At 38.3% G+C, this 13,875-nt stretch overlaps 2 protein-coding genes across 3 annotated transcripts; one reads left to right on the forward strand and one right to left on the reverse strand.

The window, feature by feature from the left end:
* The first annotated feature begins 3,772 nt into the window (after nucleotides 1-3,772).
* Nucleotides 3,773-6,206, forward strand: LOC138207784 (placenta-specific gene 8 protein-like). The gene is made up of 3 exons (XM_069165292.1): nucleotides 3,773-3,857; nucleotides 4,281-4,405; nucleotides 6,102-6,206. The coding sequence occupies exons 1-3, from the start codon at nucleotides 3,773-3,775 to the stop codon at nucleotides 6,204-6,206; spliced, it is 315 nt and encodes a 104-aa protein (XP_069021393.1).
* A 1,895-nt stretch (nucleotides 6,207-8,101) lies between these two features.
* On the reverse strand, nucleotides 8,102-13,244 carry cops4 (COP9 constitutive photomorphogenic homolog subunit 4 (Arabidopsis)). Of its 2 annotated transcripts, none has more exons than XM_069165334.1 (10): nucleotides 13,130-13,244; nucleotides 11,947-12,026; nucleotides 11,713-11,864; nucleotides 11,522-11,625; nucleotides 11,284-11,437; nucleotides 11,046-11,196; nucleotides 10,781-10,951; nucleotides 9,793-9,908; nucleotides 9,602-9,686; nucleotides 8,102-8,699 (listed from the first exon to the last, which is right to left on the reverse strand). In XM_069165334.1, exons 1-10 carry the CDS (start codon nucleotides 13,201-13,203, stop codon nucleotides 8,566-8,568), a joined length of 1,221 nt encoding a protein of 406 aa, XP_069021435.1. In that variant the 5' UTR covers nucleotides 13,204-13,244; the 3' UTR covers nucleotides 8,102-8,565. The 2 variants fall into 2 exon arrangements, with proteins under 2 accessions (XP_069021435.1, XP_069021426.1); XM_069165325.1 differs by having other exon boundaries at nucleotides 9,793-9,935.
* Nucleotides 13,245-13,875: the final 631 nt, after the last annotated feature.

Genomic DNA, 13,875 nt, shown 5'->3' on the forward strand with positions numbered 1-13,875 from the left:
GTGACGTCAGTGCAGATGTGCCTCTCTTCCATCATGTGCGCATGTCTATCACCCTCAAACAACACTTCGGCCCTTTAAAGAGTAAAACAGCACCGATAGAGGGACCTTTAAAAACTCCTCACTTATGAACTGATTGTACTCTGGCTACTTTTCAGAATAAGAACTGACATAAAACACATATGATACACTCATCAAAGTATTTAGATCGTTTAGTAAGAGAAGTAACTCTACACAATAAAACTACTGTGTTACAAGTAAAAGTACTCTATTTAAAGGTAATATTTCTTTAAAAATACACGTTTTGAGTCGTAAAAGCATTACTAAAAACTCTCGTCATGTTTCAGATGTCTGCGAGTTGTTTTCAGTTTCACCATAGAATCATTTCTCCTCTAAACTTGTAACATTAATTCATTTAAATGACTGTTGGATGTCCAAAGTGGTAAATCTAAAATCTCCTTTAAAAAAAAACCCACAAAGAAATCCTATTAAATGTGAGACAAACTTATAAACAGAATAAGTTCTTACCTTCTTTCTTCTCATTAAACACTGAGACTCCTGAGATTTATCATGTGACCCTCGGAGGTGCCAGACCCCTATGTTGGGAAAATTGGAGTAAACAAAGAAACTAAACTGTGTATATAAAGTAGCAGCCACGTCAGACTATTAGACTCATGCATTTACTTGAACTGGATTTTAATGCCTTTATTTAAGTAAATGTTTTGATTATTTCTTCCACTACAGACAAAAATATACTTAAAAGTTTTAAAAGTAGAAGTACTCATCATGCAGAAAGCCTCTTTAATGATGCATTAACACGGTGGCATGACTTTATTGTTGTAATTAGTTGAGAAAGAACTTCTTCTATCGTTTATCTTTAATAATTCATCATGTTCTAAAGACTGATTATTGGTTTTAATGTGAGAAGCTGTCAGATAGAAGTATTTCCCTCTGAAATGTTGAAGAGCGTTAGTATGAATCAGCATTAAATGTAAATATTGAAGTGTGCGTGCATTCAAATTATACAGCAAATAGTCTGCAACATATTCTGACATTTATTTGACCTTAACTTTCAATTTTAATGACTGAAAACTGATTAAATGTACTCGTTAGACTGACTTCTCCTCCTCTGAATCCCCTTCTCTATTTCCAGTAAGTGATATGTGTAAGAGTTCAGAGGATGTGTCCTGTTTGGTGAAGAGTTGTCATACGTTTAAGGGTCCTCTGCGGGTTTCAGGCTGACAGCAGCTCTGTGTTTTAGGGTCTTTCAGCCTATCAGGTCTATCTTTAGTCTGTCGCAAATTGAAAATCATGCCTGTCTATCCCCCCAGCTTCAGTTACAGCTGCTCATTATGTCGGAGCCCATATCATTACAGTCAGGTCCTCATTACATGTTCTCCTGCACAGAGGAAGAGGAGCAGGAGGAGGAGCAGCTGGTTTTAAGGGAAGCAGCGCCACCGTGTGTCTGAACGGAGCACAGCAGCGGTTTAAAACCTGGAAAGCTTAATAGGTGTTTTAAAAAAAAAGAAGAAGAAAAACAGACCTGTGTATTCTGATCTTTCAAAGGGCACTTCAGGTAAATGATCTGCAGGCTGTTTATCATTAATGTTTGTAATAATCCACTGCACGCACAATAAAAACACAATGAAGACACTTTTTTCAGAGGTGGGAAAATATATATATTTTTTAAATTAATTAAACTTGTTGCTGTTTTGTTTGAATAATATAGAAGATGAATTTGTTGACTACATTATTAATATAATTTTAATTAACTTGAGTAATAGTTCATGTTTTTATTTTGAAGACACTGAGCAGCTCGGGTGGATCTACATATGTGTGTATGTTTAAAGCTGGAAACAGGAGTCCTTCCTCTGACTTTAAAAACATCCAGCAGGACGACAGACTGGTGTGAAGTTGAAAATAATTCACTGTTGTTATTACGTTAAGTTAAAAATATCAGAAATGTTTTCGTGAGATGATAATAACAGGTTCGAAAAAGTTGTTTAACTTTATTACATATAAATTTTGTACTTTTGTTGCAAAATCTTGTAAAAAAAAACAACCCGTCAGGTTTACATGCATTTAATATTTTTGTTGTAATTCTGGTTCTTGTTTCTGTTTTTTTTTTTAATAAAGTTGTTTTTTTTTGCAATCCTGTTCGGCTGGGTGGGTACATTGTTTAATAAGCATGACATGATAATAAAATTCATGTGTAATATTTGTATGTTTGTCTGAGGTGGAGCTGACTGTAGGTTCCTGTTGGGTGGTTTCATATGTTTTTTGTAGGTTTTTAAAATCTAAATCCATTAACTGGATGAAATGAAGGAAAGTCAACAAAATAAAAGCGAGAGGTAAAAAGAAGCTGGAAAAATACAAATTGAACATGACGTGACCTTTGATATGATTGCTGTTAACACAGAGGGTAACGTGGCAACAATCTCACTGCACTCTCATTCATCATTTTTATCTAACATCAGATATCACAATCGCAAAGGTAGCTATTGGTGTACTTTATACAATTTTGATCATTTAAACAATTGGAAAGGTTATAATGAGCTTTCGGTGCATCATTCTAATACACATAATGAATCAACATTTTCCAAAAGAAATGTACACATAATGTACTGAAATATAAGCATGAATAAGATATACTAAAACGGCAAGATATCAAAATATATATTTTTTAAATGTGCTCTCAGTGCATTTTCACAGTAATACATTTTAACACATTCCAAAAGAATAGTACAATTCATATACTGAAATAATAGCATGAATAAGTTTACTTACTAATTACACTCAAATATTACTTGAAATATACAAAAAATTCAGGATATTTAAAATCTGTATTTATAAAATGTGCTTTACCATTTTTACCATTGTTTCAATGGTAATTTAGAGCATACGTTTTGAAATATACAAAAAATATGTTTGAAAACAAAGTTCAAAGAAGAACATTTAAGTAATTGCACAGAACTTTCACTTAAAGTATGTATTTCTTGAAAGTATACTACAGTACAATTACTTTAAAGTGTGTTAAAAGTTGAATTTTGAAAATAGGGGAAAGTGTGACTTTTGTGTACTTTTTATATATTTGCAGAAAGTACAATTCTTTGATAGTATATTTGCAGTGTACTTTTAAAAATGTCAGTATATTTTAAATACAAAAAAGTATTTTTTTTCCACCTGGGTGATGCTCTTGACACAGGAGGATGGGCCACTTCTGGGTTTTTAAGAGGAATTTCATGCCCCAATAAATCCGATTTCAGATGTAAATATGACTGAAGGGTTTTTAATAGGGTGGAATTATTCACTAAACTACTTTGATTTTACTTCAAATTTATCCAGATTTTTGATCAAGTGTAAAAAAGTAAAGTAAAGCCTGTTTTTAAATGTTGCCTATAGTGCAACAGGTGTGTGAAGTGCTGGAGGTTTACTGCCACTCCCTGGGCAGGATGAAGGTGTGTTCAGGGACATATCTGCCTGTAATATTTCGGCACCATAAAACGGTCACCTGCTCCGATCGCTCATAAACGCTCCTTCTGCCTCCTGCTGCTCTCAGTCTGTGTTCCTGGGAGCCTTCCTCTTCCTCCTCCTCAGCTTCACCGTCCTTCACGTTCTCCCAACATCTGGTAAGATTTATCCGCTTTGGCCCCGTTTGATGTTTCACACACACAAAAAAAAAGGAGTAATTTACGTGGAAAATAGTAATAGTCACAATGATAAGTGATAAGAACGAACCCTTTACATTCCACACAGAGCGGTTTTGATCGTGATCATGGCTGTGACCAGGCAACCGGGCAAATACCAGCCCTCCGAGTTCCAGACCGGAGTGCTCGATTGCTGCGACGACTGTGGAACCTGTAAGAACTCCTAACTGTCTGAAGACAAGGATCAAGTGTCTACAGGAACATTAAAGCAGGTTCCTGTTCATACAGGCCCTTTAAACATCCTTAATAGACTTTTAATGTGAGTGATGGGAGACGAAAGTTTATGTGACATTAGAAGGAAGCTTCAGTCAAAAAAAAAAAAAAAAGGAGTCTTTTCTTGTTACTGCAGATCAACAAAAAAATAAATGTGGCGCTACAAAAAGCTGCAACTTGGCTAAACGTGACTGAATCTGAGGATATTTACACTCAAAATCAGCATCACTTACACTAAAAGTGCATCTAGGATCTACAACCAGTCAAAAAAAAAAAAAAATCTGTCCACACGTGCTCTAATTTTAAGATTTAAAAGAAACTTGTGAACTTTTCCTTTCAAACGCGTCCTTCCCCGATCTGCAGGCTTCTTCGGTCTGTGCTGCCACATGTGTCTCGGCTGCTCCATCGCCAGCGCCATGAACGAGTGCTGCCTCTGTGGTCTGGGTATGCCCATCCGCAGCGTCTACAGGACCAAATACAACATCAACGTGAGTTTACTGGACAGAACCAGAACCTGCAGACTTTTTTTTTTAAAGCCTTTTTAACACCAGAGTGACTCTTGTATCATCCGAAGTCTGAAGTCAAACCAGTGAGGATGAAACAAACTGCAATTATTTGTCATTATATCACATTGACAACAATAATTACTGACAAAATAACAAGTGAATTAATGAGACCGCGAGTTGCAACAATTAGTGGACTAATCTCACATCAAACGGAAAATAATCTGCACTGATTTGGAGAATTTATGAATTGTGTCATTGATGTTTTTGCTAATATGCTCAACATTTACAGATTTTAACAACAAAATGTGTTTATTTTTAATATACATGATAAAAAAAAGAGAAAAACAACAGATAAGAATCAATATTTAAGACTTTTAGAAATTCAATTTAAGACTTTTTAATACAATAAAACGTTATCAATACTTGCAGATACGCTGCTGATGTGCTGTTGTTGTTGGCAGTTCTGCCTTTAGCTTTGGTTATTGCATTCATAAGGGTACATGAGTCAGTTTTTATTCTGACTGAATGAGTCTGGTTTCCAACCATTAATGTTTGCGACCTAATATCGCTCATTTTTTTATATTAAAAGTTTAATAGAAAACGGCTTCTATGAATGATATATCATTATATTTGGCATCATTCGATTTTTAATTCTAAAACATCAGTGTATAAATTACATTTTCCCGCTGCTTGAAGTGGAGCTGCTTTTATGTACTTTGTATACAGTTCAGTGGGTTAGTGCAGTCACGAGATAAATCAGTGGGGATGATTAAAAAAAACACAAAGTTTTGATTCACAAATCTGATCTGTTTTTTTGCTTTTACATGCAATAGTGAATATTTTTATGTCTCTGGAGCTAAAAAAAAAAAAAAAAAAAAAGTTACTTAAATGAAGCCAATTTAAAAGTTTAGAAGGTTAATAAATCTGTTTTAGCAGAAAACTGCCGAGGAGATCCAGAGCGTGTTTTACTTTGTATGCTGTTTGCCTTTTAGCGGTTTTATACTCTTTTTGTTGGCTTTCTTACATGCAGTAGTTTTATTCTAACAGCTAATCTCACATCTGACCAAGAGAACATTTAACTAACACTGACAAATATTAACAATTCAACAAAATCTGAAGCATTATCAGTAACTGCAGCTGTCAGATAAACGGGCCAGATTAAAAAAGTACAATATTTACCTTTAAAATGTATTTTGGCAGAATAATAAAGTGGCAGAAAATGAGCCTGCTTAAGTAAAAAGCACAAGTAACTGAAGTTCAGTAGTGGAGTACATGTATTTAACTGCTTGGTCACTGCGTGCCGGAGTTGAAAGTAGTTTTATTTGAATATTTGAGGGAAAATATGAAGGGAAAAGAAGTTTTGTGTACCGGATAATTTTTTCAGGTCATAATCTTACAACCTTTTAGATTGACGCATGAAGCTTCAAATTATCTTTCCACTGCCTGCAGACTTCCTTTATGACATATAGTATAAAATAAAAATCATTTACAGCCTTAAAGGAGTTCCAGATTTCACAACGCTCATTCACTGATTTAACTTCCTGTTTCATGACTGTTTAACTTTCTTCTGTACGAGAATCCCGAGCAGTCGTTGCATTTTGCAAACACAGAAATTCACAACGTAAACTCTTAACTGTGTGAAACGCTCTCAGAGAGACTGTCTGTCTGTGTCTCACAGGGGTCGATGTGTAAGGACTTCATGTGGACCTGGTGCTGCCCGCTCTGCTCCACCTGCCAGCTGAAGAGAGACATCGACCGGCGGAAGGAGCAGGGCATCTTCTGAGCAGGGTGAGGCTCAAAGGCAATAAAACATATTCACATCTATGGAGCTGTCGGAAGCGAGTGGAGAGTCACGTGTTCACTTTATGCCTTCTTAAGATGTCGTCATGGCACCAGAGAAGTCGTGAGGATCGTTGTTCACGTCAACTGCTCTACGCCGTTTACGAGCCGGTTCGAAACCCTTTTCATATTCAATAAAGAAATCAATGTGCAAGTGGAAAATGTATTCTGATCTGGATGCTAAATGCTTGTCATGCTTTTAATAAAAACTCTTTAATTTGAAACAGTGTGGTGTTCTCGTGTTTTTGTTTTGTTTTTTTTACTCGCCTGATTATAGTTGTGTTTGCACACTTTATATTTCACAACGCTTCTGACTTCTTTATAGCTAGCTGAGTAGCACCGTGTCAGTGCTGAAGGATGCTCCGCATATTGTATGTAAAAAATGTTTTGTAGTCTCCGGGTCTCAAAAACGAAAACAAATGCGGAAGTAACTTAACGTGCAGTACCGCTGATGGCCACTAGGCTAGCTCCAACAGACTCCCATTCCAAAAGCCTGCTCCAGATGAGGCTAGTGGCACAGAATACATCTCCACGGTAACGTCTGTAAAACTGAACCCAGGCTTAATTAAACCAGGGTATAACTGAAATCCTGATTTAATCCAGGTTTTGTAAAACAGCCGTTTGGTGTCCTTTTATTAATCCTCCAAATACTGGATGGAAAGCTGTGAAATTTTGTGCAAATATTCATGATTTCCAGAGGATAAATCTATCTGATTTATTGATCATTTAACTTTTCGTCTCACACCACCACCGGACTGATTTTTTTTTTTTTTTTTTGTATAACTCGTTCGACAACTTTTGGATGAATTGCCATGAAATATGCAGCACACTATTTTTCAAGATGAAGTGTAATAAGAATTTTATCCTCGGCAACAAACATCAGCAGAAACATTAAAGTTGTCCGGTAATTTCGTTTATGACCAAACAGCTGCAAAACCTTAGCTGTATTTCGCGTTTAATGCTGACTCGCTAAAGCCAACACAGTAAACGAAATAGGTAGCTGGTGAGCGCGTTAGCGTGCTGAAATTCCTTGCCAAGTTGTATTAATACCGTGACCTCCTCATGCACATATATTTTACACCTTTACGAAGGTTGATCTTTATACTACTAAACTTTACAATTGTTTGTGAGCATCACTTTGCAAATTGGAAATCACAGCCTTTCAGATGGCTTTCTGCCAAAAGTCCCATAAAGTAATTAGGACTCCACATCTGTCAGCGATGATGGAAAGCTGTTGTGATATGTGACTAAGGAGCATCTTTACTGCTCTGTGCAGAGGAGTGTTCATTCTGCTGGGAGTGAGTCAACAACCATCATCACCTGACGTCTTGAACAACCAGTCGGTTTTATAGATTGTATTACTTTTGCCTTTAAGGCAGATGTTCCCGACCTGTTTGGATTATATGTTCTTTTAAATAAAGTACTTTTTACAGTTCCCATCAGGAGTTTTTAACTGAAGAGTTTGTTTTCAGGAATTTTAAATGAAATGTCAAGTCCGTCCGTCCCCCCCCACTCCCCCGAGTTAAATATTTATGTTCTTTGTAATTTTCCTTTATTAAACTGAACAGTCAGGGTTGTTCAATATGAAACAGCACGACAGTATTTCAGTACGTCACCGAGCCTACTTTTGACCCACGGACTATTTCCACGTACGTTTTCTGTTTGCATAATCCGGCCGGCCGACCTCTGACCTGCTCGAAGACGTCCATTCAGGACGAACATCCTGGAAGCTAAACAAGTGCATCGCTGCTGAAAAACAAACACTTGAATGACTCCGTCCTATAAATTCAGATTTAAACTGTGTAACAATTGAGTGAAATGCAAATTTAAATGACACAATTTCTTTCAGCTTTGAATTTAATTTTCTTTTCTGAAATTTCACGAGTGTGGACCGAGAGGCCGACAAGATACTCAGGAACCACTGGACAGACGTTGCTGCTGTTGTGAAGTTAAAAGTGTTGGAACGCAGAAGACTGAATGAAGCAGCTTCTTTTTGACCTTCTTACACGTCGACTACCTGAATAATCATCCAGATTTGTAACATGTAAACAATATGAATTCACACCTAAAGGTACATGAACAGTCCTCCTGTGTATTTACATCAGAAATAGTGAGAAAAGTAATAAACGTCGCCAGAAGAGAAACGCGTCAGACGAGTGGCGGCGGTACCAGAGGATTCTCCCGGAGCTCTTCCAGTACTCAGACTGCAGTCGGTGGTGTTTCTGAGCAGGAAGACGGAACTTCAGGGTGGTTTGAGGGACCAGTTTGAGGGGTGGTTTTCTGGGTGAGTGTTTTTATTTTTTTTACTGGGTCATCTGGGTCTCCATGGCCTGCGCCGCCCACTCCGGAGCCGCCTGACGGATCTTCTCGAGGAGGTTGTTGACTTGGAAACACAGGGACTGGATCTGTTTGTCCCAAGTAGGAAGAGCTTCACGGGCTGCCGGAGAGAGGAGAGCAGATCAGAGGACACATTTACCACCTCAGGACATGTGGACAACTTGTTAAACACCCTCCGTCAGAGCCTGCAGGCTTCGTAAAGAGCCTTGTTGTTCCAGTTGGAAGAGACTGCCCCCTTTTGGCCACAGGCCCACATGAAATGTTTTTGCTAAAATTGAACTAAATGGAATCAACAACTTTCGCATCATGTAGTCCTCTTTTGAACTAATAATTACAGGTACAATGAAGGAACTAAATTCATAAACTACAACTTCCCTTTTGCACATTCGCTGCTTCTGTTTCAACCAAATCTGAAGCATCTGATTAGAAAAACAGCTCAATTATACTGGAATGCTATTTCATAACAAATTAAGTGGATTTAGATCTTCAGTATGAGAAAATAAAATATTGTATTATCAATTAGATAATGTATAAAACAGGGTTCTCAGAATATACCATGTAAAACACTGGATTAAAAAGACATCCTGCCTCAAAGCTCTTATCTAAAATTTTTGTTGTGTCAAAGACATTTTGGCTGCTCAACAAGACTTCCAGTATAATAAATAAGCTGTAACTGTGACTTCAAAGAAAAAGGAAATTCTCCTCTACTTTTTAAATTTAATTTAATTATCAAAAAATTGTCAGCAAAATGCTGGTTATTTGTGTAAAAAGAAGAACTAGAAACATACCTCAAAAATATGGATTTTAAAATTAAAAAAAGCCTAAAAGAAGAATTCAGACCTTTAAAAGTTCAACCTTTTTGAGCTTTGAAATGTGACTTATTGTGTTGAAATGAAATAAAATAAAATAATTAATTTAAAAGAGGAAAAGGCTTTGCTTTGGTTTAAAAAAAAAAAAAAAAGTCTAATGTATTTTCTAACCTACATGAAACCCAGGACTCACTTTCAAAGTGTACGATGCTGTCTATCTGGTCGATGAAGCCGTTCATTCTTCCTTCGGTGATCATCTGGGAAGCAATCTTCTCAGCCTGAAGACACAAACAGAAACCAGCATCACAATGTACAGCATGGAAAACATATCATCAGCAGTATATCTATACAGTATACAAGATGTTCTATCTGTCCGTGTCTCACCTTCGCTGGGGGGATTTCCAACAAAGCTCCTAGTTCTTCAAAAGTGATGTTGTTGTAGAGTTTACTGGCAGACAGCAGGTTGTGTTCGATCACCGCTCGGTCCAGGATGCTGGAGCCTGAAACGGGAACAGACGGAGAGACAACTATTTCTTTACTTAAGAAAGTCCTTCTTTAGTTCTGACCAGACAAACCTGAAAAGAAAAACAATTATTACATGAGTTCAAGTTCCTCTTCATTCAACGATAATTGTGCCTTTTTACTCTCTGAGCTTCTTCATTATCCAGATTTAAATTTTAGCTGTTGACTCAGTGAATCAGCTGTGACTTCAGGTTAAATACAGATTTATTCAGTGTTAGTGTGTAAATTTTGATTCATACTTTTGGTACTTCTCTTGAAATTGTAATAATGCCCAGTAACATCCAGTCCCACGCAGGACTAGAGCTGCATAATGATTACTTTCTTTGTTGATTTGTCTGTCCAGTATTTTCTCTATTAATTAATGAGCTGTTTGGTCCTTACAAAAGAAAAGACGCAGCCTGAAATATCTTGTTTTGTTGACCGACAGTCCACAACCATATTCAGGTTATTATCATAAAGGAAACAGAAAATATTCACGTTTAAGAAGCTGAAATCAGAGAAATTGAGCATTTTTTATTCAAAAATGTTCAGAAACAAACAATTGATTAACAAAAAAAAAAGCACTTTATTTTCTCTCTATCAAATTTGGCTTTGATCATTGTAGTTTTTGCACAACTGTGCCCACATTTCCGTGATTGGTTGGGGTTGTGTTTGTAACGAGTAAAAACATGTCGTCTATAATGGATCCTTTTCTACATTTCTCATCAGCATTCAATGCATAATTATGACACAAATAATGAATCTCCTAAAATCTCAATGTGGATCACAAACTTCTATCAGCAGCTGAATTAGAGATGGTGGAGCTCCAAGACAATACAGGAGCAGCTTGCACTGAGTGAAACCCACTTACCATCTGCTGTGGTAGCTTTCTGGTGAGGCATCAGCATGGCAGCGAACTCCTGCAGCTGGTTCCCTCTGATGATGCGGTCCAGGTACATCTTCTCCAGAATACCGTAGGCGGCCAGCTGCTGACAGCGCTCGTCCTTGAACAGAGTGGCCAACATGCGGGAGCGCTGCTGTCCTGAAAACGGATCGCAACGTTTTGGTGAGTGAGACTCGGACATTTGCTTCGTTTAGATTATTTCATTAACATTTTAGATTGTTCCTGGTGGTACCTGCAGAGGCCAGTATGGTGCAGTTCAGGGCGTGTTTCAGCGCCTCCAGACGTTCACTTTCGTGGACGATTGACTTGTACGAGAGCTCGTTGTATCTCTGTGCAGCTTCAATGAACTTCCTCCTGAAGTCGAGGACTCTGGCGTAGCACACCTGAGAAGGAGGGCGGCTTTAAAACGCTCCTTAACACAACGAAAGACGCTGCACACCAAACTGATAGAGTGTGTTGGGATCTTGTACCTTATAGTGTATCTGCAGCTGCTCGTTAGAGGACTCGTTCTGAAGCAGTGAAGCTCTGTTGATGTAGGCCTCGGCCTGAACCGGGTCGTCGTCCTCTAAGTAGAGTCTGGCAATTTTCAGGTATGTGTCCAGCTTATAGTCAACATTATATTGCCTGAAAGGGAGGAAACAAAAAGGTATTTAAATATGTGGAATTATATCATATCACAAGATGAAGCTATAAATCTGCATTTCTTACTTCTGGCCTGTTTCTAGGGGAATGCCGACTAGAACCTGGGCGGCGTTCCTCCAGTCTCCCTCCTTCTCATAGATGGTTGCTAAGTGCTGTCTGATCGAGGCTACCTGAGGACAGGTGGAGGAGCATCATCACATTATGCGCTGCACTGGCGCATCATGGAGAGCTACGAGAGACGGCGAGAGGGCGTTTACCTGTTCTTCAAAAGAGATGACCCTCGGCTGAATCTTCTCCAAGGTGAAGTGGTACACTGCCTTCGCTGTGGCGTCCGGCAGGTTGGGCAGATGTGTGCAGAAATCAGTGAGCAGCTGTCTCGAGATGACGAGACTCACGTTTTCATTGACCACTGTAAAAATGTTAAATGATGCAGTAAGACATCCGAGTAAACAAAGCATGTAGAATGTGCAGATCACGCAGGCGCAACTTACTTGCTTCAACAAAGGCCTTCAAGGACTCCAGTTGTTCTGCATCTGTAAACTGAATGGCCTTCTCCAAAATCTGTCGGTACCTACGAAACATTTTTACAGGTTAGATACTTCACAAATTTCCATTAAAGGCCGATGAAACCGATTTTTTTGTTGTTGAAGGTTTGAAAGGCTGCACACGCACGTAAAGTTCACGTATATTCCTTTTTTAATTCACAGACACCGTTGCAAGTGTCCCGCTGACACTAGAATGAAAGTGTTGTTGTCAAAGACTGTGGACAGTCCCGTTTTCACCACAGCACCTTCTAACATAAGATACTGGTTGTGCACTCCACCCTCCATCCACAGCGGATCACCCACAGGTCTATTACGCAAGTGAAAGTCTATTTAAACTGTAACATCGCTGATGCACACGGCGGTATAACCCGGTGTGTCACTGCTCCTGTTGTTACAAGGTGATTACTGCATGCATTTTAATCTGGGATCAGTTCACATGAAAAGCAGCAACTTTATGCACTATTAGGTTCCAAAATTGTTGTAAACACAACCATTTTTTTTTTTGGTAAACATTGCGGGGCCAGAGATGCCTCCCAACGACAGTGATCGCATTAGAGTGAATGGTTGTCTATCCATCGATCAGGGCACATTGTAAACACACCGCGGCTGATCAGACGGAATATCGGGGTCTAGTTGAAAGCACGTACACACACGGTCTTTACATTAGCGTTTCTAAATGCAAAATTTCGTGTCAAATGTACATTTTAACTTCCTCTAGTCCAAACTCTATTAAAGCTATGCTGTGTCCCAGCACCAACCAGCTAACGAGCAGTAAGTTAGCGTTTGTATAAATACGAGTTAGCCAGTATAACAAAGTACAACGTTTAACGTCGGGTAGCCCCTCTGCTTTTATGCCTATCGGACTTGGCGTTGCAGTCAAAACAAGAGTCTTAAAACGCTTTTAAACTCCGTTTACGTTAAAAAAATAAAAATAAAAAAAAAATAAAAAAAAAATTAAAAAAAAAAGCTGCTAGCTGGACGTGTGGCTAATGTAGCTAAGGTGGCTAACGCTAGCTTAGCTGGGTCCATCACAGCTAACTCACTGTTAGCTGACCGTTATTTCCTAAAGTGAGACGCGTTTGTTCACAGTGAACGAATAAAGGTCGTTTTCACAGTTAGCGTCACATACTTGGCAGCGAGATCTTTATGAGATCCGGTTGAATTCATCAGCTGTGCGAGCTCCTGCCTCACGTCGGTCGCCATTGTCGCCTGTGTCGAAGTGTCAACAACACACCGGCTTCCTCTGCCAAGAGGGGGGGGGGAGGAGGGGGGGGGGGAGGGGGCGGGGCCTTCCGTCTGAGTACGTCAGAGCGCGGAGCTCCGCCTCCCAACCGGAGTGAGTCTCGGGAACGCGCACAACGAAAAATAATAAAATGACACGTTCATAATTTAAAATGTGTCATTTTAAGACAATGACTGTTTAATAACCGTCTTTATTATTCGGATTAAAGAATTGTGAAGGATAATCAGTAGAAAATATCATAATAGTTTTATATATATATTATACCTTTTTAATACATATATTATGTTTAAGAAGTCAATTTGAAGAAGCTGCTCCACCAAAAACTGAAGAACTTGCAGAAAGACCCATGTCGTCTGCTATTTACTTTATGAGGCCTTCAAGGTGTTTAAAGTATACTTTTACATATACACATAGATAGATAGATAGATAGATAGATAGATAGATAGATAGATAGATAGATAGATAGATAGATAGATAGATAGATAGATAGATAGATCGATAGATAGATAGATACTGTACTTTATTAATCCCTCAAGTGGACATTTTTTTTGCTACATCAGCATGTACAGGTACAGGATAAAAATGACAGAATAAAAATAGAGGTTGTAAAAATATTAAATATAAAAAAATAT

The sequence above is a fragment of the Embiotoca jacksoni genome, unplaced genomic scaffold (genome assembly GCF_022577435.1).
Source record: "Embiotoca jacksoni isolate LCO1_2020_lvr unplaced genomic scaffold, fEmbJac1.0.p SCAF_10, whole genome shotgun sequence".
Taxonomy (NCBI): domain Eukaryota; kingdom Metazoa; phylum Chordata; class Actinopteri; family Embiotocidae; genus Embiotoca; species Embiotoca jacksoni.